The sequence below is a fragment of the Cydia strobilella genome, chromosome 10 (assembly GCF_947568885.1).
Source record: "Cydia strobilella chromosome 10, ilCydStro3.1, whole genome shotgun sequence".
Taxonomy (NCBI): Eukaryota; Metazoa; Arthropoda; class Insecta; order Lepidoptera; family Tortricidae; genus Cydia; species Cydia strobilella.
The window spans coordinates 5607130-5635120 of record NC_086050.1 but is presented as its reverse complement, the minus strand read 5'-3'; the positions used below and the strand labels follow the sequence as shown (position 1 = coordinate 5635120).

The 27991-nt window shown below is 38.7% G+C and overlaps 2 protein-coding genes across 4 annotated transcripts in view; both read right to left on the bottom strand.

The window, feature by feature from the left end:
- Positions 1-7898, bottom strand: part of LOC134744624 (serum response factor homolog) — a 278373-nt gene extending 270475 nt beyond the window's left edge. For all 3 annotated transcript variants that reach the window (XM_063678502.1, XM_063678504.1, XM_063678503.1), the window contains exon 1: positions 7350-7898. In XM_063678502.1, coding sequence (XP_063534572.1) covers positions 7350-7751 — 402 coding nt within the window. In that variant the 5' untranslated portion in view covers positions 7752-7898. The remainder of the gene's footprint in view (positions 1-7349) is intronic.
- LOC134744681 (transmembrane emp24 domain-containing protein eca) overlaps positions 1-27991 on the bottom strand; it is a 351400-nt gene that overhangs the window by 1763 nt on the left and 321646 nt on the right. The window lies entirely within an intron of this gene.

Sequence of the window (27991 nt, the reverse complement as noted above, 5' to 3'; positions counted from 1 at the left end):
AGGAAACACTCAAGCCGTTACTCCTCTTATCCTCTGCGCTCCTAATACGAAGGAGTCCATATTAGGCACTTTTGGTTTATTCTATGGTACAAAAACAAACAAATCTTGTCTATGACAGACACTTAGTGATGTAAATAAGTTAAGATAAAAGTACATAATCGACAGATTTAATGTAAACACGATCTTTTGTTTTGACCTAAAGATGTTTTGCTAATAATTTACATTTCACTATATGAAAATTTAGTACTGCAACTAATATAAAAAAAAACATCGGAAAAGTCAAAGAGGACATTTAAAACCAACAGCCTAGCCATTAAAAGGAAGGCTGTTAATCTCCTTACACAATCCAGCAGAAGCAACCAAAATACAAAGCAGCGCCACACAGGTCGCACCCGCCGCATTAGCATTACAAAACTGCGGGCCGTGAGATATGGGTCGCAGATGCGCGCCCGCGCCGCAATTAGTGTAGGCGCAACATATAATTGTCTCATTTCGGAACAGCCCCGTTCGCACTCCTGTCCGCAGCTCATCTCGTGCTAAGAAAAAAACAATCTTGATAGCTTATGATTCCGAAAAAAGGTGGCGGCGTAAAAAGGAAAACAATATGCAAATTTATCCTGTTAACAAACTTATGTAGTAAACAATAGTTACAAAACGTTAAGATCTAAACGTCGGGTCGTGTGGGAAAATAATCTCGAGCGCAATCTACATCCGAGCTAGGTCCTAATTAATTTAGTAATCGCTCGTGACGACTTATTCCGGCCGTAGACCGAACCACGAACCTAACGAAATCACGACTCCGCCAGACAACGATAATCGTTATTTTAAATTTATTAAAATGTCCTCTTAAAGGACTATCGGGGCGCCAATATCGGACTGTATAATTCACGCTTCGGAAAGGAGTAGACAATGAGGGTCATTATATTTTATAAAGTCTATCTTTTTGTTTAAAATAAATCTACATCCGGGTAGATTGGGCGTGGGGGAAATTTGATTAAAGATTTCACCGTACAGGGAAATGCTCTTTGCTGAAAGATAAACGGCGGAGAGAAATGCCGGGCGCGGCAGATAAAGGGCCATAGACAACCTTTACGTCCTGCAGACTACATCAAACGCCGGGTACACGGCAATTACATAAGAGCGGGTACAATACCGGCATGCACAACAAATGCCGTCGTGTCGCCGGCCAGGCCCCTGGGGCTCCGTTATTAAGTTCCGCTTGGGGGTGCCCACTCATAACTCCACAGTGCGGCCATTGGATCAATTGTGGGTCACGATGTTTGACACCCAGGTCTAGATCAGGGTCTAATCGGAGAAATGAAGGCTAAAATGACAACTTAGACATCGTTGGAGTATCGTGAAATAATAGTGTCAGTTGATAATTATGAAAATACATCCGATGACTATAGAAATTTTTGTGTATGCCATATATTAAAGTTTTTTTATAACCATAAAAAATACGATTAGACACAGTACAATTAACTAAACCCTTACACTCAATTTCATTGATTAATCCCCAATTTTCCTAGCCAAATATGATCAATCAATTTATTATTATAGTTAACGCCGACTTCAATTTATCAGCAATGTAAATCAGTACAATAATATTCAGATTAAACGTCATAATTCCAAACCACAGTAAGGAGCTGCATCCATAAACATCGATATCGATAAAGAATTAGCATACGGTAATATTGGCGATTTCCAACTGCCATTAATTAAAAATTAAAAAGTAAAGGGCTATTACCGCGGTAACGAGGTCGGATGCGTCCAGCTAACAAGTAACAACAGAGCACGCCGCCGACTTTGATACCCGCTGCGCGACAGCGCTTGCGTGCGAGACCCGGGAATGTGCCGCAAGTTACAGGAAACGCCTCCGGCTCGTTTTATCTAGTATATTTTAGTAGGCAAATTTGAAAAACCCTAACGGGATTTGGAAAAAATAATGTGTTCTCTTACGTCTTCAAAATCCATTTGGCATTATTATAAGCTAAAATATCTACAAACATGTTAATATGCACACGTCTTATGGACTATAAAAAATAATAAAAGAAGCCGAAACTGCCAACTACTACTACGCCTAGGAAGTAATTGCTTGGCAAGAGTTCAAAAAGAGAAAATACGGGTGTAGGGTATCGAAATATCATCTTATTATTAGGTATAAACCCACCCTAATACACTTTTATAGTGTAATGATTTCATTTGTTTTAGACACTTGTATGAGCTCATTTCACCACCTTTGGTTTAGTTACAGTAGTAAGACTAAGTTTAAAGATAATCCCAGTGGTAAATTCTAGTTGTTCGCCATGAATATTAAGGAATATTAAGACAATTTCGTCAACACCCTACTGCATACTGTTGGCTAGCACTCAAAGAAAATGTAAATATACTGAATTGACCCCGTTGTAAAAAAACTTAGCTGTTTGTTATGTGTATTTACATTTTCCACTTCTCCGTTTGTCCCCTACACCGACTAACATGGTGAATTTTGACAGACATCCCTACACGGTCCGCGGAGACGTCTCTACGCGCATAGATTGACAATGCGCGGGCGCGGGTAATGAAGCCGCGCGGAACGTTTTGATGGCTATTAAGACTTTAGATACGTTTCTAATCAACTTTACAAAAGGATAGCTGTGTGCGTTTGGATTAAGATTGTTTCATTATATAGATAGTTTAAAACGCGTAATGGTTGTGCATTTTATTTATTGGCAACGATTTTTTATGCATCAACTAGAATCTTAGGATGTTTCTTTTGTTTGAATGTTTGTTTTATTTTATGATATTTTCGTATGAATGAGTCATAAAAACACCCTTTTTCAAGTATTTTGTAAAACCAAAGATAGATATAACTCCGTAATAGATGGATACAGTCTAAGGAAAAAACGTGCCTCGAAAATCAAGAAAATTTGATTCTCGTTCAGAGGGCGCTACTAGTTTTGGCCTACAGTCGTATAGATGGCGTTGACGGTTTCGTTTGTTATTAAACAATTTTAACGCATATCAGTGAAAGAACATGGGTCAAAATCATAAAAATAATTAATGCAAATAAAAAAAATCATTTATCTATATTTAAATACATTCTATCGTATTTTTATAAATCTTCATTTTTAGTTTTAAAGTGTGTCGACAGATGGCAGTGAATTTACTGGGGTTACAAAATTTACTATGACAGTACCGCTCTAGTATAAGTTACTCTATGGTAAAACCTTAGTTTGGTATCTAACCTATTTACAGGGTGGCGCAAAAATACGTCGACAAAGTTTTTTCTATATATTTTATTAAGTAGGTACTTACGTAACTAGTATAAAATAAGTTAAAAATTAAAACTACAGTCTTTTTGAAAGCATACAAACTACGTAAAGCACAACTCCTTGAGAATAAAGATAAAAAAATTCGCTTGGAGAGATGTCGGTTGATTAAGCAAAAAGTGGGAAAATGTACTTTTTACTGATGAAAAACTTTTTTGTATTGAACAGGCCCATAATCACCAAAATGACAGAATGTACTCTTCTAGTCGCCTTGGAGAAGCCGCAGTCATTCATCATCGCCAAAAGCCGCATTCAGTTATGGTTTGGGGTAGTATGGTTATAGGGTGGTATTTGGGGTGGTTTGTGTGCAGCAGTGGTGCAAAGATAATTTTCGCGGATTCATAAGTTCAAAAGAGTGGCCACCCTACTCGCCTGATCTAAATCCAATGGATTATAGTTTGTGGTCAATCTTAGAGACAAGGGCTTGTGCTACTAAACACAAAAGTGTAAGCGCTCTAAAAGCAACACTTACCAAAGAATGTAAAAAAAATATCCTCGGAGGAGCTGCGGCATATCGTTGAAAATTTTAACAAACGTTTGCGTTTGTGTATCAAAGCGAAAGGAGGCTATTTTAATATGAAAAACTGTGATTATAAGTTTTTACTTATTTTTTACTAGTTACGTAAGTACTTAATAAAATAATAAGAAAAAGATTTGTCAACGTATTTTTGGACCATCCTGTACTTTGTCACATAATCTTATTTTAATAAAGAATAAACAGAGAAATAACTAAAATGCAATCAAATTATGTACTTAAATCTAATAATATTATAAGCCTTAGCATTAAGCATTGTAACCTAACATGTAAAATTTTATTTTATCAATAAAGTATTGAAATTGAAAACATAAAAGCTACTTTTACAAGGAATTAACAACAAATTGAATATATATTGGAAAACAAAGTTTTAATCTCTTGTACCGCGATATTGCCGCAGACAGATGGGTAATCAAAAGTTTAGGAGGACTCAAAAGCTTTGGCTTAAGTTGCCTAAAATAAAATTGCCTCCAGAGACTTAAGTGGAATTAAATCTAAAGCTACTAAAAAAACATCTTGCATAATAATAAACCTCACAGATACAGCTTGCAAGATAAGAAGGTAGAAAGCTTGAAAAAAGCTCGTGCAAATCGGTCAAAAGTTAACTGTAACAAATTTCACGCAACCAAACCCGTTTTATCAATAAACAAAAGTTGTTGACAAGTTGAGTTTTCGAGAGCAATTTTAAGCGAATTTCCAAACGTCATTCGTAGAGTAAAAGTTGTTCTACATGCTTACTGCTTAAGTATGGTAATTACAGTTTCGATATTTCACGTAATAAAGGACGGATTTCGTTTACTTTTCTGCGCTTACGATTTTGATCGGTGCCTAATTGCATTGACTTGTTCAATAGGTATGTTCAACTGCTGAGTATCACCCGCGTGAAATTTTACACGCTTATTTTATTTCAATACTTTACATATCAATCAGAAAGTTGGAAAAAGTAACCATTTCAGAAGTAACAGGACACGTGCCAAGGTTTTGTGTGCGATCTGAATGATATGATTGTATGCGATCCGTGAAGTAAATGTGACCAATTACGTATTTGTTTATAAATATGCGTTCTCGTCAATGAATTTATATTCAAATAGAAATTATTATTAAAATAGAAAGAATACATAGGTAACTAATGAATTGTGATGAATAAAAACCGAAAAATAAAACTTGATTATTTTTTACCTAACCTTTAAATTTGTATTTGTTGATTAAGGCGGTAAACAATAGTAAGTACCTATTTATGTATGAAAATAAATACATAATATATTGTTCTACAGTATTGTATACAGAGGTGCTAATCTAATGTTTTGCTAAGGGTACATATTGTTGGTGGGGTGGGGACGCGGACTTACTTAAGACTTTAAATCAGATGCAAAATAGGATAAAGCTCCCAACAGCATTAATAGAATTTAATGTATTTATTTAATGAAGAATGTTTAATTCTATTGATAAATATAAAGCCATCTAGTCATTCCGCAGTAATGTATCTACATATCGGTCTATAATTTATACGGAATAAAACTAATAAATGTTTATTGCGCTTATATGAGGTCAACTTATTAAAATACAGTAAAGTATTAAACTAAGTGCCTATAATTACCGTAATTAACAATTATTGGCGTAACAAATACAGTAACCAGCTTATAAGAGGATTCTAAAAACCACATCAAAAACACGTCTATAGCGGGAATGCGTATTAATCTAACCTAACCATGATAAAACTTAAGGGAACAAGAAAAGTTGCATGGTCTACTGTAAAATGGCGTATGACGCGGGAAATTGTATTAAATTTGATCGTATTAAGCACGTCCTAAAGTAGTATCTAAATTTACCATAAATCGAACCGATATGACATCTGTCAAAAATCCGAGTTAATAAATAAAGATAAAATGCCTAGACTTATCAAGGGTAAAAAAAAAGTGTTAAAAGAGCTATTTAATTGTTGGTATTTTTTTTACATTATAACAATTATGTATAAAAATGGAGATTTTTTTCTGTAAATTATTCTGCAAGAACCCCTCTGCAGGTTAAAGGCTTCCTCTAAGGTGAACCACCACCACCAAAATGCTAGTAATTTTTACGGAAAATAATTATGCTGATGCTGTGTTATTAATAGGAACAATTATAATATATTGCCAATAAACTCTGCGTCAGCCTGTTGTCAATGAAGTATAATCGTAATTTACCCATCCTACAATTTATCCCGTTTAATATTTCAGGTTTCAACATATTAATTTTATGTTTTGAAACCTCTAGTTTTCAATGTTTAAATCCGTTCACACAAACTTTGTTGTATGCACAATCGACACTATATGCTGTAATTATTTTCGAACTATAAAATTAACATCGATTTAGCTGTGCCCCATGCTTAATATTTTAAACCACGTATAATCGAAACATAAGGTAAGGTACATCACTTCACTAACTTTACCAATCGTAACAAGTAGCGCCATCTAGTGACAACGTCACGACAAATTGCGCTGTCACAGCTGATTGTCATAAATAAAATGTAAATGAATATGTATTATTACAAATTACAAGAAATTCACTCACTACAATTCACTTCTAAGTATACTAATACGTAAATTGGTCTTCTTAGCCAAAGAAAGATCAAAATATCTTTGTTATTACTCATAAAATGCAATAGTCTTAGCTGTCACCTGTCAAAACATTCGCCACAAATAAGCACAAAATAACCGTAAATATGTAGAAAACGGACCTTATAGATATCGGCTATTGTGAAATAATATATACGTAGCATAAAAAAATCATTTAGACACATTTTCGGCAATATTCCATGAGATCACCGTTGTAGCAACATAACCTCTAAACTTCACAACCAAAATAATGAAAAGGTTGATTTCTCATTAAAAACTAAAATTACTTACCTTTTCTTTTAGTTTCAACAGATGTCTACTACATCTTGTAACTTCAGGCCTCTAGTACACACCCAAGACACTAGTTCTATAATTATTTTTAACATAATTTCAATTTGCTAACTGCTCAGTGACAAGAATTAAGTAGAAAATATTTTACAAACCAGATTGTAACAGCATTACATGCTTATTACTTAGGTATTGAACATATTACAGTATTTATATGTAACATTAGAGTTATTCATGCCAATAAAAGGATTTTCAATCATGTTTTCTGATGTAATGTATACATATGTGCACTTGTCTTTGAATACTTAAAATATTTAATATTTTAATTTGAGTACATACAATAAATGTAATAAATATGTAAATTAAAATAGACTTATTCACAGCGTTTAAAACAAGTTCTACACTTATAAAATTTTAAATAAATATTAGCTTCGGCTTGCACTGAAGTTAATAGTTTTTTTTTATTACTTGGTATTTGTACCTCATATCAAGATTATAATTTTATTAATAATGAGCTAAATGTACTTTAAAACTGGAGGCCTGAAATTACTGCACTTTTAACACTGGTCAGCATGAAACAGTTGTTATGGAATATTGCCAAAAGTGGTCTCAGCGACCCACCTTCTTCATTATGCCCGTCTTTCGCTTGGAGAACGTGGTGTACCGCCGTAGTTTGTTGTCTATGTACTCCATCTTGATCTTTACTCGGCCTTTGGTCTTCTTGCCATTAGACGGGGGTGACTTCTTCGGCTGAAGAGATGCATAGCCATCGTCTGCTATATCCGGCATGGGGCAGTGGTCAAGCCCTAGGCTCTGGGACGGCCGCTCGTCGTAGCACTGGTCCGAGGGCCGCTTCACGCCGCGCGGGCCCGGGCAGGGCTGCAGCCCCGGCCGCAGCGAGCCGCCGCCGAGCGAGCCCGGCGCCCGGCCCGCGCCGTACATGTCCCCCACGTCTCCCAGGAGACCCATCCCATACGGCGACCCGAAGCGGGGCTCCCGCGCTCCGCCGGGCGCGTCCATCATAACCTCACAGTACGCCACAGTAAACGGTGCGCGCACGCGCTTCACACACCTCACCGTTCGAAATGCCGAACGGAGACTGACCGAAAACGCGAATGAACCGAGGGCGGGACTGACGGGTCGGCCGCTCGGACCGTGACTGACTTCGCGACGTTCGCGTCCCGCGCGCCTCCACCGCTAGCCGTCCCGCTCACACGCAGGAGTCGATACTCTTCGCGAGCGAGACGGCGCACTACGGCCGTAATCTGACACAACTGTAGGAAAAGCGTGCTCCGGGACGCCGCGAGTTTCAGTGCCCGAAATCCCGTATTAAAATAGAGCTTTTATTTTGAGTTTATTTCGTAAATAGAAATAATAGAATCGGAAGTGGAGCGACGCGCGCGGGGCGGTGGGCCGGCCCGGCCATATTTAGACGCGAGCCGTGCCAAATATGGCAATCGACGGTCAAATGGGGGCCACTGAAATCCCTCCTACTCGCACCTGGCGATTTTCGCATCTAATAATCAATTGAAAACTTTGTCACGTCAGTTTAATATGCCATACGTTTGACGCTAGCCAAACAGCCTTTATATTATTTTACTAGCCGGTAACTGGCCGGTAAACCTTGTTCAGAGGTTTACTTTTAAAAAAGTTTGGAGTTGGAGCATGCGCAATGCGTTGCGCGGAAAGTTTCTACTTTCAGAACTAATAAAACTTTCATAACAGTTTCATGCGTATGTTACGTTGTGAAACTTGTAAAAGATGACAAATTGTTATTTTGTCGACCATAAAACTCAATGATATGCATCATCTATTCTCGAAACGTAGATACAACCGTAAATAGTTCAGCGAATGTTTTGGCTTATTGCCAACTTTATCTGTGCAATAATTAGCTACCAAGTTGAACGATTTCCTTTTATTAACTTTTTTTTCAGTCTTCTCCCGGAAGAAGATTAAGTATAGTATAAATCTAAAATGCATTCACTTACCAACTTATATTCATTTTCAAACAAATTTCACGCTTCTAATCGGGTTTCGAGCTTCAATTAAGTATCTACAATTGTGTACAATATATGTAATAGCAGTCAATAAGAAAATGAAAATTAGGTGAAAACTGTAACTTTAGATCAATTACCAGCAACCTACCTATATTGGATCTTTTTTAGGGTTCCGTACCCAAAGGGTAAAAACGGGACCCTATTACTAAGACTCCGCTGTCTGTCTGCCGTCTGTCTATCACCAGGCTGTATCTCATGAACCGTGATAGCTAGACAGTTGAAATTTTCACAGATGATGTATTTCTGTTGCCTCTATAACAACAAATACTAAAAAGTACGGAACCCTCGATGGGCGAGTCCGACTCGCACTTGGCCAGTCTTTTATAATTCTTCTTTATTACTTGACATTGTTTTTTCAAGTAAAAAAAAACCGGCTAAGTGCGAGTCGGGCTCGCGCACGAAGGGTTCCGTACCATTACGCAATAACGGCAAAAAAATCACGTTTGTTTTATGAGAGCCCCACTTAGATATTTATTTTATTCTGTTTTTAGTATTTGTTGTTATAGCGGCAACAGAAATACCATCATCTGTGAAAATTTCAACTGTCTAGCTATCACGGTTCATGAAATACAGTCTGGTGAAGTGGTGACAGACGGACGGACGGATAGCGAAGTCTTATTAATAGGGTCCCGTTTCTTAAACCGTCCTGTTAAACGGAATCCTAAAAAAATATCATGAAAACCGGCTTTTCTACTAACTCGCGGAAATTTTTATAAAAATGTAGAACCCTATGAAAGAAATACTATTGTGTACTATAATTGTAATTAAATACCTATCTTGCCTATTATTTCCAATCAAAGCTTTACATATTACAATATTGTTACTTGTGTTTAGTGTAATTAAAGCTAGGTGAAGTGTTAACTTTACTAGTTACTGTTTGAATTTCTGGCCACTTCTGTGGGAGCTTGTTTTAGATTTAGGTACATACTAGTATGCAGTGCATACTATGCACTCCAGGGATGCATGCGCATTGCATCTGTTATACATAAAACTAACTGTTAATGTTGTAATTTTAGCACAGTAATCAATAAGTACGTATTAGGTAAGATAAAACAATGATAAGAGCGCACCGCCAACAAACTGTAAAATTTTTGTAACGAAATTAATGTATGTTTTCTTCATATAACAATAAATTAAAAAAAAAAAACATCTAAACCCATGTCATCCAGAAAAAAATAAACTTTTCTGCTTATAAGACGATCTTCGTCCATCATTCGGAATTTGTTGTTGATTTTTGTGCGACTTCTTGGTTTGTCATGGGCGGCACTATCATTTAGACTATTTAGAGCCTTAAGCAAACAAATAAAACCTGACAAGCTTTGATTGGAAATAGTAGGCAAGATACTAAATTACACAATTGTATTTTTTTCGTTGGATTTTATGTTTTTAAAAGAATTTCCGCGAGTTAGTAAAAAAGCGGGTGTTCATGATTATGTATTATTTTTTACTTCCAATATTCTTTAAGTAAAGGTCAGTTAAATTTGAAATAATGTCAAGTAATGCAGAAGAATTATAAAACACCGGACAAGTGCGAGTCGGACTCGCCCACCGAGGGTTCCGTACTTTCTAGTATCTGTTATAGCGGCAACAGAAATTCAATTCAATTATTTATTTCGAATCATTTTAATCCATATAGTGTTATTAATAAGTACAACAAAACTTAAAATTAATTAAGGAAATACATCTTGTCACGTTACTCCCTCCTCCACGTATATTGGAGGAGTGAGTAACGGAGCTGGGAGTGAGGAGGTAGAAAGGAAAAGATAGATATAACAGGGGTAGGTTCTTTATTTAACGGCTATTGTCTAAATATGACACGCTAACAGATGGTTACAAAAAGAATAAAATAAAGTTTATAGTCGCGCTAATAGCACGCGCAAGGCAGGTAGCACGCGCACAGTAAGGCGCGCAGATAGCACGCGCAAGGGTAAGGCACGCAGATAGCACGCGCAAAGGTAAGGCGCGCAGATAGCACGCGCACAGTAAGGCGCGCTGGTAGCGCGCGCACGGTAAGGCGCGCTGGGTAAGGCGAGCTGATAAGCACGCTCTTCGAAGAGGCGAGGCGCGGTGACAACACGCGCCTGTTGAGGCGAGGCGCGCCGATAGCGGGCGAGGCGCGGTGACAGCACGCGCCTGTTGAGGCGAGGCGCGCCGATAGCGCGCGCCTAGGAGACGAGGCGCTCCGCTAGAGCAACCGCAAAGCACCACCGGACTTGGGTGCGTGCAGAGAGCGCCAGACTTCGCCAGGAACACAGGTAACCTTTTAAGGAGCACGATCGAGGGTTTCTTGATGGTGCGGGGCCTGGCTTGGCCCCGCACGGACCCTTACAACTGATGTTCCTTTGTTGGGAACTAGAAGCAAACTGAATTCAGATGTCCGCTGGGCCGCTTATATAGCTAGCAATAACATTTTCTAGAATTCTTCTTTACTTCGTTATTAATTTTGAAAATATTTGAAAATATTTGTTCACCAGTAACAATTTTTAGGTAAAATTTAGAACAAACTAATTGAAAACTATACGACCTAAACTTCATGCTAAGGAATTTAGAGTAATTTAATAGTTTGACGGATTATGTCGAAACAAAGAAACAAATATGTCAAGGAAAATTTATAGTGAATTTTAGGTCGATTAGCTTTGAAATTATTATAAAAACATGAAATGATTAGAAAAACAGCAAGGTAAGTTTCAGGAATTATGAAACAGCAAGCGGGGCAGAGGTTTCAGACTTCGCACGCGACAGGAAAGTTCGCGAGAGCTTTAAGCATCTCCGTAACGTTATCCTGTGATTTTCAGGCGCAGATCAAGAAAATAGTAATTTAATTGGAGCCAGGGAATGCAATTTTAAAAGGTTCGATCAATTGGATTCTTACGCTAGAAACCAAAGAAGGGAGGAGTTACAGAGAAGTAATCCAAGCATGCAAGGTAAAACACTACATTACCCCAAAAACCACGGAAAAAAAAACTTTTACGTTAACTTCAACGGGAAAGTTTTTTTTTAAATTTTTATTATTATTGTCTAATATACGTAAAAGTAGTGCAAAGTGAGGTGAAGTGCTAAAGAAAACATAGAATTAATTATTAAAGAAGAATTAGTGCAGGGTATGAGATGAAGTGCTAGAATAGAGTTAAACAAAATGAAGTAGGGAATTTCCTGTCCGTTCATACCTCTCTTTCAAAAATCACGCGATTATCCATCTCAGACATGAGTAAGGGGTTGTGGTTCACGTTCGATGACTCACACTCCTAAGGAAAAACTCTCAATGACCTGTGGCTTGTTTTTTTTTTGGGAGTAGTCGGCCGCTCCACTGGAAAAAATGATGAAAAATATATACAATCTAGTCGGTTTAGAGCCGACGAGAGTAAGAAAAATAGAGTTAGTATCTACTTAAGTTGTGGTAGGGGTAGACCTACCACGAGTATTGGGCATAAATAGAATGAACAAGTAGCTTAATATATATATATTTTTTTTTTATATTTTAGATTGGAGAACCGCTCCGGAAGAAGATGCCATGCGAGACATTGAAGTCTAGTCGCAAGCTGAAGCATATTAGATGCCTGGAAATATAAGATAAAAAAAAAATAAAAAAATAAACCTAAGATGAAGTGATGAATATTAATTTAAATAGGTATTAATAAAAATTAAGTTTTGAAGTCCTTAATGTGCCATTTATTTCTGGACCCATTAGGATCTTCAAGTATATAGACAAGAGGTGAGAGTTTTTGGATAACTCTGCATTTGATATATTTAGGGGCCAGTTTGGCACTAAAATAGTTGCCGGCATTGCTGAGGACGTAATTTTTCCTCCAAATTATATCGCCAACCTCAAATTCCTTAAAGGATTTTCTAAGGTCGTATCTAGTGCTGTTTTTAGAGTGTGCCTTAAATAGGGCGACTTGAACTTTATCGAAAATTGGGGATAAGAGCGCCAGGTTATTGGCATAAATATCTCTAGGAAGGAACACTATTTCGTCAAGATTTTGACAGTGTGAATAAATAGAACCACAAGGAATAGTTTCGCGTCCGAAAACCAAAAATGAAGGCGTGTAGCCAGTTACTAGGTTAGTCGAGTTATTCATAGCAGACTGAATTGTTGGGAGGTGAGTATCCCATGATCTATGATCATCACCAACCAAGGATGCTAGAGCAGTTATTATGGTTCTATTATATCTTTCTGTCGGGTTAACCTGTGGACAGTAAAGGGGATTAAAGTTAGCGAAGGGTATTTTATATTTATTAATTAAGTTGTGGAACTCACGTGAACGGAATTGAGGTCCGTTGTCCATGATTAACGTTTGTGGGACTCCAAAAACTAGAAACACGAAATTCTCTAGGTAGTAGATTATGTCTGGAGCTCGGGCACGCTTTAAAGGAAAAATTATACTGTATTTAGTAAAATAACAGTTTATGACTAGTATGTATTGATTTCTTTTTCTAGTCATAGGTAAAGGGCCTAGAAGGTCAAGGGATATACATTGGAAGGGTCGTGAACAAATTTTTGGTTTGCCCATAGGACCATAGGGTGAATGATTGGAGTGTTTGTAGGATAGGCATGTTTCACATGTAGATATGAGTCTAGCCACATCTTTAAACATGCCTGTCCAGTAATAGTGTTGTGAAAGTTTCTTGTAAGTCTTGAAGGTTCCCAAGTGAGGTGCCGACGGAAGTCCATGAAATTTTTCAATCAGCGACTTTCTTTCTGCAGGAGGTGGAACTTCTTTCCAAATGAAATCATTCGATAAGGAGTCTTGATTGCACCTCTGACGGAATAACTTGTTGTCTTTGAAGTTGTAGTTTGGATAGCTGTCGGGATTGTTTTGACAATCTGTAACAAGTCTGTTATAAAGTTCTTCGTCGTTGTTTCTATGCTGATTTTCTTGGACTATAGGTGCTGTATAGTGAAGATCCGAGTCTTTGTTATTGAAGCGTGATAGTAAGTCTGGGACGACATTATCCTTACCTCGTTTGTGCTTTAGAATGAAGTTGAAAGTTGAAAGTCTGAGAGTCCATCTGGCAAGTCTTCCTGAAGGATTAGATAAATTTGAGAACCATTTGAGGGCTGCATGATCGGTGTATACCGTGAACTGTCTACCGTTGTCGACGTAGCATCTCCAGTGCTCCAAAGCAGTAATTACAGCTAAAGTCTCGCGTTCAGTGGTTGAGTAGTTTTGCTCGTGCTTGTTCAGGGTCTTGCTCATATATGCGATGACAGCTTCTTTATCTTCATGTTTTTGAGTCAGAATCGCGCCGATTCCGTAATTTGAGGCATCACAATGGACGGCGAAGGGTTCTTCAAAGTTAGGGCAGGCAAGGACGGGAGTTGTAGCCAAGATTTCTTTGAGTTTCAGGAAGGCTGTGTTAGCTTCAGAAGTCCAAAGGAATTTAGGAGCGTTCTTACCCGTAGCTGCTAGCTTGTTCAGTGGTGCTGCTATAGTGCTGAAGTTAGGTATGAACCTTCTAAACCAACTGCAGGTGCCGTGGAATCTTCTGATTTCTTTCTTCGTGGTTGGTGTAGGATAGTCTAATATAGCACGAACCTTATCAGGATCAGCCCTTAAGCCTTGTTCGTCGACGATGAATCCCAAGTATTTGAGTTCCTTTTTAAAGAATTGACTTTTTTCGAAGTTAATTGTTAGGCCAGCGTAAGTTAGTTTTTCGAGAACTTTTAGTAAAAGGGAGATATGTTCGTCAAAAGTTTTGGATACGATAACGATGTCGTCCAAATAGCAAAATACCTTATGTTCGAATTCTGGGGTAAAGAGTGTGTCCATAAGCCTTTGCTGCGTTGCAGGAGCGTTGGTGAGACCAAAAGGCATGACCACAAATCGGTACATTCCTCTGCCGGGAACGTAGAATGAAGTTTTGTCCTTGTCTGGAGGATGTAATGGAACTTCCCAGAATGCTTTAGCGATGTCGATGCTAGACAGGTATTTAGCTTCCCGCAGGTGATCCAAGATCTCGTTCATGAAAGGAAGGCTGTAGGCGTCACGACGAGTGATGGCGTTCAATTTCCTACTATCTACACAGAAACGCCACTCACCATTCTTTTTAGGGGTTATAATAACCGGTGATGACCAAGGGCTCTCGCAGGGTTCGATTACCTTCCAAGCGAGCATCTTGTCCACTTCGTTGATCAGCGCCTTTTGCTTCTCAGGAGAGAGTCGATAGCAGCGTTGTTTAATTGGAGGGGAATCACCGGTGTCAATCTTGTGGCAAACCAGGTGAGTTCTTCCAAGTTCGCCCTTTTCTTCAAAAGAAATCTGCCGAAAACGAGTAATTATATCTTTAGCGATGTTTTTCTGTTCAGACTTTAAGGCTTCGAAAGTAAAGATTTTTTCTTGTTCTAGTGTAATCGTGTTACACTTTAAGTCATCAAGAAAATTAGGTTTTAGTAAATCAGGAATCAAGTCAAAAGCTTTCCAGAAATCAACTCCAAGAATTATAGAAGGGTGTATTTCCGGGAATACGTGAGCTCTTATTGCGTGTGTTTTATTGTTAAAAGTCATGAGCAAGTCTATATGGCCAATTGAATGTAGTTTATTCTTCTTTTTGGCTGTAGAAACTGTAGTTGGACACGACTTAGATAAAGGATAACCCATTTTCAAAAGGCCGAAATGGGAGTTATTGCCCAGAATGGTTAATGAACTGCCGCTATCCAGTAAGCCAGAGAAGGGAATGTTATCTATAGTGAATGTTAAAAATGGTCTGTCACTATCTTGTTCTTCCTCATAGAGAACTGAAGAAATTTTATAGACAGTGAAAAAGTTACGAAGATAAGACAGCCAATCTTTCCAATCATTTGCATTAAAGTAATGAGCTTTATCTAAGTCGCGCTGAGTTAGTTTTTTGGAGAAGAACTATTTGAAGGATTGCATTTAGGGCAATCAGGGGACTTGTGACCTTTCAGACCACATTTGAAGCAAATAGGATAGTGAGGTTGGTTACAGGTGCTAAGGGAATGTCCATTGCTACGGCATCGGACGCAGAAAAGGTTAGCAGTAAATTTATTATTAATGCTATTTACTTGCTTTGAGAAATTATATCTGCCAGGTCTAACCTCCGAATTGAATGCAGATTTAGAATTATAATTAGAAGAGAATTTGGAAGTTGATGGAGTAGGCATATAGTTGAACTCCGAAGCCAGTTGGTCTACAGCTGGTTTGGGTTCTGTGAAGTTGCGGTCTCTGTCCAAAATATGTTCATAATTTTGGCATGCCGCTAGGAGTTCATCAATAGAATTTATTTTGTTGAGTGCAACAAAAACTGAGTAAGAAGGACGTATGTTTCTCAGGAGGATTGCCAGTTGTTCAGATTCCAGCAATTGCTTATTAAGGCGAGAGAACATGCCGTGCATAATGGAGACGTAGATAACGATCGCTTCACTTTCACCTTGCGTTCTAGCGTGAATAGCAGTCAAAAGTTTGTGATCGTAGTCCGTATTTCCGAAATCTCTAACTAATAAGTTAGAAATATCGTCCCAGGAAAGATCTGGTTTACGGATTTTTTGAAAGCGTATCCAATGAAGGGCTTTATCAGTGAAGATTTCAAACACTAACTCAGCAAGACGTTCCTTTTTAAGGTTGCGAGAGGTGCTGAATTCTTGTACCTTTTGAAGAAAAGATTTTGGGCAAGAGTCACCATTATAAGCAAGTTTCCTCAGCTCAGAGATTACGTTCGAAGGAGAAACAATTTGGAAGGTCTGTTGGCCGAGAGGAGATTTTAATTGTTGGGAGTTAGAAGTAGCTAATGATGTCTCAGAGGTCTCGGGCGCGGGAGCGTGTTGGGAAAACTGAGGGGTAGATTCCGCTGATTCAAATAGTAAGCCTTCATAACTGTTCTCCAAAACCTTGAATCTTTCAGAGAGAGTATTAAGATTATCTGCAAAAGGAGAGTCATGATCTAGATCAATACGATTAAATCTATAATGTAAGTGATTGATAAATGATTCCAACCTTTTAGTTGCATATAGCGAAGGTTTCGCTTGAAGCTGCTCAATTTTTGCTTGTATGAAGGTAAGGCAAGTCTCAATCTGTAATAAATCTTCCTGTGGAGGAATAATGGAATTAAGTACCTCCGATGCGGGTTGCGATTGACCCAAAACCTCTGCTTGCTTTTTCAAGGCAACCAAGTTTTCCCTAGGTTCCTCTAACCTAATGCGAACCTCATATTCTAGCTCTGCTTTGTTTAGATTAGCGTATTTAATGGTGCGTGCCATATTTGACTAAAGAAATAAAATAAAAAATATTAAACAGAAAGAGGCCGAAAAGTTATTTAAGATTTAAAGACACGGATTCTGTCTATAATTTAGAATTTAGAGGATTAAGAAAGCCGGTAAATTTAAAAGTTGGGCGCCAAAACTGTCACGTTACTCCCTCCTCCACGTATATTGGAGGAGTGAGTAACGGAGCTGGGAGTGAGGAGGTAGAAAGGAAAAGATAGATATAACAGGGGTAGGTTCTTTATTTAACGGCTATTGTCTAAATATGACACGCTAACAGATGGTTACAAAAAGAATAAAATAAAGTTTATAGTCGCGCTAATAGCACGCGCAAGGCAGGAGCACGCACACGGATAGGCGCGCTGATAGCACGCGCAAGGTGAGGCGCGCTGGTAGCACGCGCACAGTAAGGCGCGCAGATAGCACGCGCAAGGGTAAGGCACGCAGATAGCACGCGCAAAGGTAAGGCGCGCAGATAGCACGCGCACAGTAAGGCGCGCTGGTAGCGCGCGCACGGTAAGGCGCGCTGGGTAAGGCGAGCTGATAAGCACGCTCTTCGAAGAGGCGAGGCGCGGTGACAACACGCGCCTGTTGAGGCGAGGCGCGCCGATAGCGGGCGAGGCGCGGTGACAGCACGCGCCTGTTGAGGCGAGGCGCGCCGATAGCGCGCGCCTAGGAGACGAGGCGCTCCGCTAGAGCAACCGCAAAGCACCACCGGACTTGGGTGCGTGCAGAGAGCGCCAGACTTCGCCAGGAACACAGGTAACCTTTTAAGGAGCACGATCGAGGGTTTCTTGATGGTGCGGGGCCTGGCTTGGCCCCGCACGGACCCTTACAACTGATGTTCCTTTGTTGGGAACTAGAAGCAAACTGAATTCAGATGTCCGCTGGGCCGCTTATATAGCTAGCAATAACATTTTCTAGAATTCTTCTTTACTTCGTTATTAATTTTGAAAATATTTGAAAATATTTGTTCACCAGTAACAATTTTTAGGTAAAATTTAGAACAAACTAATTGAAAACTATACGACCTAAACTTCATGCTAAGGAATTTAGAGTAATTTAATAGTTTGACGGATTATGTCGAAACAAAGAAACAAATATGTCAAGGAAAATTTATAGTGAATTTTAGGTCGATTAGCTTTGAAATTATTATAAAAACATGAAATGATTAGAAAAACAGCAAGGTAAGTTTCAGGAATTATGAAACAGCAAGCGGGGCAGAGGTTTCAGACTTCGCACGCGACAGGAAAGTTCGCGAGAGCTTTAAGCATCTCCGTAACGTTATCCTGTGATTTTCAGGCGCAGATCAAGAAAATAGTAATTTAATTGGAGCCAGGGAATGCAATTTTAAAAGGTTCGATCAATTGGATTCTTACGCTAGAAACCAAAGAAGGGAGGAGTTACAGAGAAGTAATCCAAGCATGCAAGGTAAAACACTACAATCTGTGAAAATTTCAACTGTCTATCACGGATCATGAGATACAGCCTGGTAACAGACAGACAGACGGACAGAGGAGTCTTAGTAATAGGGTCCCGTTTTTACCCTTTGGGTACGGAACCCTAAAAAAGATCCAATATAATTGAATAATTGATCTAAAGTTATAGTTTTCCCCTAATTTTCATTATGTCATTGACTACGATTATATTGCACACAACTTACCTACATATGCATACTCGTAATCTCTTGGCGCGGTTAATAATATATAATATTAATGTTTGTTAATAAAACGGACTAACATAAACTTTTGATTGATAGAAAAGCGGATCGAATTAGGTAAATTCAGGTAATAAGTAAAACAACACTACTTTCACGATTTTTACTCATTATTATTCACAACGCTCAATTCATTAAACCAAATGCGGGTAGTTCGAAAAACTCGCGCGCCTAGATGCTGATGTTAACTTTAGCCAGTCTTCTCCGAGACCACGAAGACAACGCCGTCCTCGAAACGTCGGAGGTAAATTTAAAACTTATTTTACGCGATTGTCCCGCCGTTGTGAATAAGTAAAACAAATTCATAATCATGCAATCAATCACAAAACTTATCTAAACCACTCTAAACCATCGCCTACGCGCGGAACTGTTTATTCTACTCATTATTGCCAAAATCGAATTGAAATTAGTTTCAAATAAATTTTACTGAGTTATTAACAAAAATCTGTGAATTTCCTCCGCGTAACAGCGGCCGCCTACGTCCAGAAGGCGGTTGTTTTTCCTTTTTAAGTTTATTTTATTGGGCTTAGTCACGGTGCATTCAACTCTTAAAAGACTTAAAAAGGTAGAGATTATTTTAGTTGCGTTTTAGTTGTTAAGAAACGTGTGTTCCCTTGTTTTATTTAGAGGAAATTAAATGTATATAGTCACGCCTGATTTCCATTTAAAGATTTTGAGTGATGAGATGGAAGCCGTGAACAATCCACTCCAGAGTCAATAACAGATATTATAACATAATTTCGTAAGCTAAGCTTAATGTTAATTACCTTCATGTAACTCAAAACAAGCTTTCAATTTATTTAGATCAATATTATTTTTAATCGCTATTGGCGACATGTTTCGGATTCGTCGGGAATCCTTCCTTCAGGCACGAGCTGACGACTGTCCGCGGCCGTTGTATCGCGGCGGAGTGTAACCGTACTGATCTAAATATTTTGAAATATGTATCACAATAGTTTAATTTCGATTGAAGCTTTCAATTGCTATACAGCCTGACTTTCCCGGACGACATGGTTGTGTTGTGTGCGGCGATGACCGGCACCGTAAAAGTCGTAAAACCACAGAACTATAGTCGAAAAGCTTTTAACTATGGTCCAAAATTAAATCGAACATCATTGTTCAGGTTCAGGTGTGACTATCATTTACTGTATCCTCATGTATGTGTGTGTGTGTGTTTCATTTACTGTATCCTCTCTGTGTTATGTACTTGTTGTGTGCAATAAAGTGTTTACTACTACTACTACTATTATTCGAATGTCGTATTTCGATGCCAAGATATTTATAACAATGCTTGAAAAAGCTTACTTACCTAAACCCAAAAAGTAGGTATTTGCATGCTATTTATGTGGGTATGGATGACCACCGCTTGCATAAAGCTGTTCTCTACTCTGAGTTGGCAGTGGGAAAGCGGAAGCACGGTGGTCAGCACGTGCGCTACAAGGACGTGCTCAAACGGCATCTGAGCGCTTGCGCCATAAACCCTGAGCTTACTGAAAGAAGGTAATCTTGGCGTTCTACCATCCATAACGGTGTCATTGGTGTCAAAAGAACATAGTGAAAATAAAGTGTCACGAAATGGCCCCATCTCAGCATGCCGCTGGCGACTTCCATCACTGATCTTCCGATGAGACCATCAAGTGAGAATCACGAAAGGTTCCTAGGGGTAGGGGTATAGGGGGGATATATGGGTCCTTAATTAATTACGTATTGAACTTGTGGACCATAATAAAATTGTGGTACTGCGGGCTCAGCACGGTAGCATTTTTATCGCCTGTCACCATGCCTGTCACGTTCTAACAAGTATGTAAGTGCGAAAGTGACAGGCATAGTGACAGGTTTTTTTTATGAAATAGGAGGCAAACGAGCAGACGGATCACCTGATGGTAAGCGATTACCGCCCATGGACACCCGCAACAACAGAGGGGTTGTAAATGCGTTGCCGGCCTTTAAGATGGGAGACTGGGAGTACGGTGATAAAAATGCAATCATGCTGACACCGCTGACTACGGTTTGGTTGTTTTATGGTACTCAGCCTAAGTAGGTAGCTTAGCAAATTAATCTGTAATGTACAATTGAGGACATTCCCGGTGAACCACTTCAGAAAGATTTTACCTCGATCCTTACGAGCGACCTTAAACTCCGCCTCTCATAGAGATGCAATTCGGATTCTTTATGTTAATAATGAAAAGGGTAAATACAGGTACTAAGACAAACAATAGGTAGTAAGGACAGTTTATTAGTTTTTGTTGTTTAGGCTAAGCTTTGCGTCCCCATAAAGATAACCAATTAGGATGCATTTTGGATTCCTTATCTTAGTTTGCAAATGCCGGCAGTCGCAAACATAGATCACGTTAGGACGGATTTAGGCTTGTAAGTTTCTTCCGTAAAATTTATGTAAGTGACTTACGACTTTACACCTAAAAATAAAATTACAGTAAGTGACACTTGCAAAAGTTTTGTGAGATTTACTTACGCTACACCATACTTACCGAAATCAGAATTTAAAATGCCATCTCATGTCTAAAGTCAAATTAGAAGCTGCATAATATTATTTTATAAAGTCAAAGTAGCAAACAAAGAGTGTTGGGTAAGAGGTTGGATGGAAAACAGAGGGGAACAAGGTGCATTTTCAAATATTTTTTTGAGTTAAGAATGGATTACCTGCCGAAACCAATTTTGTAATTTGGTCAATGAAATCCGACAGATCTGGAGATTTTGCTTGTAGGTACAAGATAGCACCATTAATTTCAAAAAGAGTACAACATTTTGAAAGGCAGTTACACCAGCTGAGGGACTCCTTCCTGATTACACTTCGAAGTTCTAGTTTTAGCTATGGGCTATATAGCATCCTCTTAAGTTTGCAGTTTTCTCACAATTTCCTTCGGAGTTTTATTAATGTTTCAAACAAATTCCATACAAAATTTTGAATGCTCCTAACTAATAATTAAAAATTCGAAATAATCAAACGAAAGTACAAACAAATACATCGAATTAAATCAAAATATTTCCAGAGAGTAAAATGGGGACTGGTTGTATGGAAAGACAGTTTCGGGGCGGTCGTTCACTTGATTCGTCTTAATGATTTATGAACTAAGTTTGTTTGATCCGTTTTTTATAGTCTTAATTTTTGTAGTCTAAATGAAATATCATATTATTATTATTTAATAAAAACTGACAGTAACATACATACAATAAAAATCATATAAGCTAAAAATCACAAATATATGATTAAAAGAAATAATTAGCTTTTCCACCTCAGATAGCACCCAGACTCATATTTGCTTAAACTATTTTTCAGCAAAGACCTACGTAAGTAACTTTACTTATCGATCCAATTTGATAAGTCGAGAAATGCTTCTGTGAGCAACCTCAAGGCAGTTTACACTTATAATTTTTACAACTACCGTAACTAGGAAAAAAAATTGATAAGCGACTTACGAGGGTGTTTACATTTGCAAATTCACCATAAGTTACTCGCGTAAGTTACTTACGTGAGTAAAACTTACAAGTGTAGATCCGGCCTTATTACTGTAAATCCTGAGTGAAGAAAGTTTGATGATTAGTTTAAAGCACAAGGGCCAAACATTAACTTTACTGGTTTTACCCGCATGTTAAACAAATAACTACTTCACCAAACCCCCTCGGAAATGTGCTCTTTATTCTTTGAAATCAGTGACAAAACTTAAATTTTATCCATTATATGGCTAGAGTGCAAAGTAATTAATTTAATGTTTATTCTCGTCAGTTAAGTAAGTTATGTAAGTATTTTTAAGCGATAATTTTCAACGTATTTTTTCGGAATCGCTCAATTTGGTATGGGCCGTGCCAGCCGTAAAACTTGCAGGGGTTGTGTCTACATTTTTTTCAAGACGAGGTACCTACAAAACAAAGGGCTCGCCTTTTTATGCTCTGTTAGTCGAACAAATACAACAAGCAAAAAACTTCCGACTCCGCTGACAAATAGAATGATACCCGTATAAAACCAAGGAATCCCAAAAGCATAGTACCTAAGCTATGACATCACTGCAACTAACATACGATATATCGTTCGGAAAGTAACAGTAGCTTTCTAAGCAAATAAAATGAGCTGGTGGCAGCGCATTCCTTGCCAAATGCGGCTTGCCGGGGATGGAGCGTTGACGCAACGCTATTCTACGTATGAGTGTCCATATTTCAAACTTCATACAGGACACGGTACATTTTTATTACTTGACTGCCTTTTGTCGTATTCAATACTGTCAATCACACGTCAATAATATTTGTACAGTAGTAACATGCTGCCATATATAAACCTTACTCAGAATCCTTTTCAGCTACGCATTTATATTTACAAGCGGTATTTCTGCTACCGGGCATGGGGCGGGTGCAACCGAAGGATTCTTAGCGTATAGGGGATAAGAAACCTCTCTCGTTAAGTACCTCTATATATCAAGCGCTCGTGTCCACTGCTGCTACCGCGATCATCAAAAATCTAACTACCTATAGGTATGCGAGCAGTAGAGAGGCCATTAGATAGACAAACGAACGACCTGGTTCGCGGTAGGCTCTGTGAACATACCTAGGTTCGTTCGATAAAATTGTTCGCTAGGGACCTGAAAGTCCGGTCTTAAGCACCCTAGCTTACTAAATATCTCTCCCTCTTAGCAACTCTTACGAGGTCGTCCTTCCACATTGTCACTGTTGTACTTCATGCTCAACTCGCTCAACGGACACCTCGGATCAGTGGGTTATTAGGTTAGCATCGAGATGCCTTCCTTAATGTGAGAGTGAATTAACGTGTGACAGACGACAGTGCAGATGGCGGGTACATATATATATATATATATTCATCGACGAGGTCTGGACTCTCCTTGTGAATGGTACATGGGTAATAATCACGCAACACCACGATATACCATATGTTTTCTTCAGATAATAAAAAAAGTAACGAAAAAGGCGTTTTCTAAGGCCATTCAGGTCAAACTAATTGTTTAAACAAACTACCCTTCGAGGCCAGTCATAAGCAATATTTTGAATAGCAACCGGTTTTTTTTTGTCTTATCTGATTCACCCTGTGATCCGATTGGCCTCAGTCTACCCTATAGTACCATCTAGGTACTTGTATAAGTAGCTAAACAAACAATTCATGAAATAAAACTATGAAAACGGATTATATCGCGTATATTGAATTTATAATACATCCCGACGTTTCGAACTCTTTACAGCGTTCGTGGTCAACGGGTGACTGAGGAAAAATTACAAAATGCAAAAATACCCACATACTAAAATAATGAACAATCATAGACTACAAACTTTAAGGCTGGTTGTACATGCAAAATCGGTTCATAAGGCTAGTTATACACTATAATTATTTTTCAAGTAAAGATATATATATATATACGCGATAAAAATAAACTATGCCGGCTCCAACCCTACACCACGGACCCGAGAAGATTTAATTCCCTCCTAAATTGTAGGAGGGTATCCCAATATGGGACCGGCAACAAACTCGGCGGGACACATCTTTTCAAAAACATCAGAATGTCCAGCATCATCCAACACTACGGTCTCACAGTCTATGTCTCGCTTGCTCCTTTATCAGGTGGACTACAGGATCCCAAGCTGGTGGTAGAGAAAAGCCATCTTCCCTATTAAAGTTTGGATATTTCTTAATCTCAATGGCCTCGCGCAGCATTCTGGGTATGTAACGCTTCTCCTTGGCAAGAACCAGAGGCTTATCAAACTTGATTGAGTGATTGGCTTTATCCATGACATGCTCACAGACAGCAGACCTAGGTCGACGGTGCTTGACATCAGCTATGTGTTCCTTCACCCGAGTGGAAATGCTCCGTTTCGTCTGCCCGACATATGATAGGCCACACTCACAGTCCAGCCTGCAGACTGCAGGAGTGTACATGCTGTGAGCATGTCATGGATAAAGCCAATCACTCAATCAAGTTTGATAAGCCTCTGGTTCTTGCCAAGGAGAAGCGTTACATACCCAGAATGCTGCGCGAGGCCATTGAGATTAAGAAATATCCAAACTTTAATAGGGAAGATGGCTTTTCTCTACCACCAGCTTGGGATCCTGTAGTCCACCTGATAAAGGAGCAAGCGAGACATAGACTGTGAGACCGTAGTGTTGGATGATGCTGGACATTCTGATGTTTTGAAAAGATGTGTCCCGCCGAGTTTGTTGCCGGTCCCATATTGGGATACCCTCCTACAATTTAGGAGGGAATTAAATCTTCTCGGGTCCGTGGTGTAGGGTTGGAGCCGGCATAGTTTATTTTTATCGCGTATATATATATATCTTTACTTGAAAAATAATTATAGTGTATAACTAGCCTTATGAACCGATTTTGCATGTACAACCAGCCTTAAAGTTTGTAGTCTATGATTGTTCATTATTTTAGTATGTGGGTATTTTTGCATTTTGTAATTTTTCCTCAGTCACCCGTTGACCACGAACGCTGTAAAGAGTTCGAAACGTCGGGATGTATTATAAATTCAATATACGCGATATAATCCGTTTTCATAGTTTTATTTCATGAGTAACTATCGCGGTAACCGAAAACAATTCATGTTAAAGAAGACATATCCCACTATAAAGTCAGTTTCATGGACACCTCACGCACAAGCTAGGCCTCGCGGGGTGTGGGGTCAAACACCTTCGGACTTTGATTCTGTCATAAGTATCGCGAGTACTTATACATATAATTATGTAGGTACTCTTTGTTTCGATTCATATTAATTAGGTATGCTGTTATTTTAGCAATTCAATACTGTGCTTTATATGGAGACTCACATTAGGTATCCGATTCGAGAATATGATTTCAGCCTTGTAACTTTGAAGTAGGAGAGGCCGCAGTACCTTAAAAAAGTATTTATCTGGTACACAAGAAACAAAAGAAGTCTATAGATATAGTATTTTTAGGGTTCCGTACCCAAAGGGTAAAAACGGGACCCTATTACTAAGACTCCTCTGTCCGTCTGTCTGTCACCAGGCTGTATCTCATCAACCGTGATAGCTACACAGTTAAATTTTGTATTTCTGTTGCCGCTATAACAACAAATACTAAAAAGTACGGAAGCCTCGGTGGGCGAGTCCGACTCGCACTTGTCCGGTTTTTTTAATCAAGGGTCGAAAGTGTCAGATTTATAACTTGAGATACGTGGTCTACTTTGGCGCACTAACGAATACAAAGGGCCTCTAGCTTGAGGGTGAAACGGGCATTTTTACCCGAGTTTAACGCTAGAGCGTTTCCTTTGGGTTATAACAAAGCACATATCCGGATTTTATAATAAAACAAATTAATTAGGATTAAAATTTTGACAACACAGTCATGTTTTGGAATTTCGAAGCGATTATTTTCAAAAGTATTTTCATTTTTTTTTGTGACATACGGACAGACGGACGGACGGACGTGGCGAAACTATAAGGCTATTCGTTTTTTCCATTTGGGCTACGGAACTCTTAAAATGCCATTAGTAATATCTTATGTACCTACTTACCTAATTCACATTTTTAGCAGTTTACACATATATTTAAACTTATATAGAGATGTACCTATCTTTAACAGGAGACTGGATTATTAAAAAGATCGAAAAGTCGAAACAAATGCATCCAATTTTATGGAACCAGAACTCAAACTCAGACACATACTTATTAGAATTTGACTAGCATTAAGAGCATTAAAAATATTTTGACCAATAATTCCATATTCATATCGTTATCATTAACTTTCACCCAAGAAAGGACAATCGGGAATTCCACCCGGCTATTATAACAACAAAATCAGGCTACTTAGAACAAGAGAGATGTCCTTTAGATACATAACCACTACTTGGTTATTTTAGTTTTTTAATAAATTATTTATGATAGTTTTAATGTGTATTACCACTATTACCCATTGAAGGACAACGCAAGCACAATGAACCTTCAGGGATTGTCCTAATACAACGTGAGTGACTGCGCGATTATCGCAAGTTCGCCCGAATGCCCCGAATTTTACTCTTACGAATAAAATCAAACAAACTGAATCTCGATTAGGTGTCCTAATTTAAAATCTGTTCGCGGGAACCTAGTTCGTACAGTTCATACTCGTAGTAAGTGTAGTAACAATGGGCTTTATAAGTTTTATAACGAAGAACCTGCAACCTGCACCATGGTAGAAGCTATATCAGGTAGCTGCAAAGTCTGTTAATTAAAATCAAAACCTGTCAAATAATTTAGTTTTCCACCGATATCCATTAGCCTGCTGCATTGAATGCTGAATAGCGCATTGAGATTTTTAAATGAAGTCGCGAGCGAATATTCCTGGATTCTTGTTTAATACAATACCCGATAGGCCGCATCCGGACAATCGACTGAATATCTGAGGTATCCACGAGACAACCGAATGCCCGGCATTGCCAGAATATCGTCATCTAGTCGCCAATTATTAAGGCATGCACAAATGGCCAGTCGAAACCCTTGGAATCTGGCAACACACTTTATGTCTCTATTCATTAAAATCCCTCGTTTCTAATTAAAATTGTTTGAGTTCGGTTACGCGTAAATAAATCGCGGTGGGGCTTGTTCGTGGTTTTGCTTTGTTTGTCGCTACATATTTGTGGGAGCCGACATTAACACCTCGGGACGCTGGGTAGGTACAATGCGTCGGTAGGAGGCACAAAGGCTGAGTGTTGGGACGATTTGCGGGAACTACAAGCGTTAAATATATCGCGTCGTGCACAATACCATAGTAGAGTCGTAAGTAACACGGCCGATATATGGACGCCCTGAGCTTTGTTCGCGCGATTACATCTTTTCCTGCTAATAGAATAGGTTTGTTTGGACGGTGATTGTTGGTATTTATTGTTTGTATTCAAGTTTAACGAATTGATGGTTCTAAGGTTGAATGGAAGCGTTAGATGCGGGGAAAGGACAAGCTTTTATTGTATGACTGTAAACTTTGTACGGCGGCTACCTAACCAGGCTTTATTCGTCCACGCCTGTGTGGTTTTAATACTTATCTTAGGTACTTATATATTCAACCACCTGCTAACGTAGGTTAGCCAAGAAGTTTCCATATAAGCATGTGGGTAAGGTAATATAGTTACGAGCTTAAAATATTTATTCTTTCAGTAGTCAACAACAAATTAACACCTTTGGTGCGGCAATTAGTGTCTCGTAATTAACCATACTTAGCATCATTTGCATGGGGTCTTTAGACGCCCTCCAGCAGTGAACGTGTCAGGGGGTCGGTTACATCAAACCTTCGCGACGGTCATTAGTTTATAGTTAATT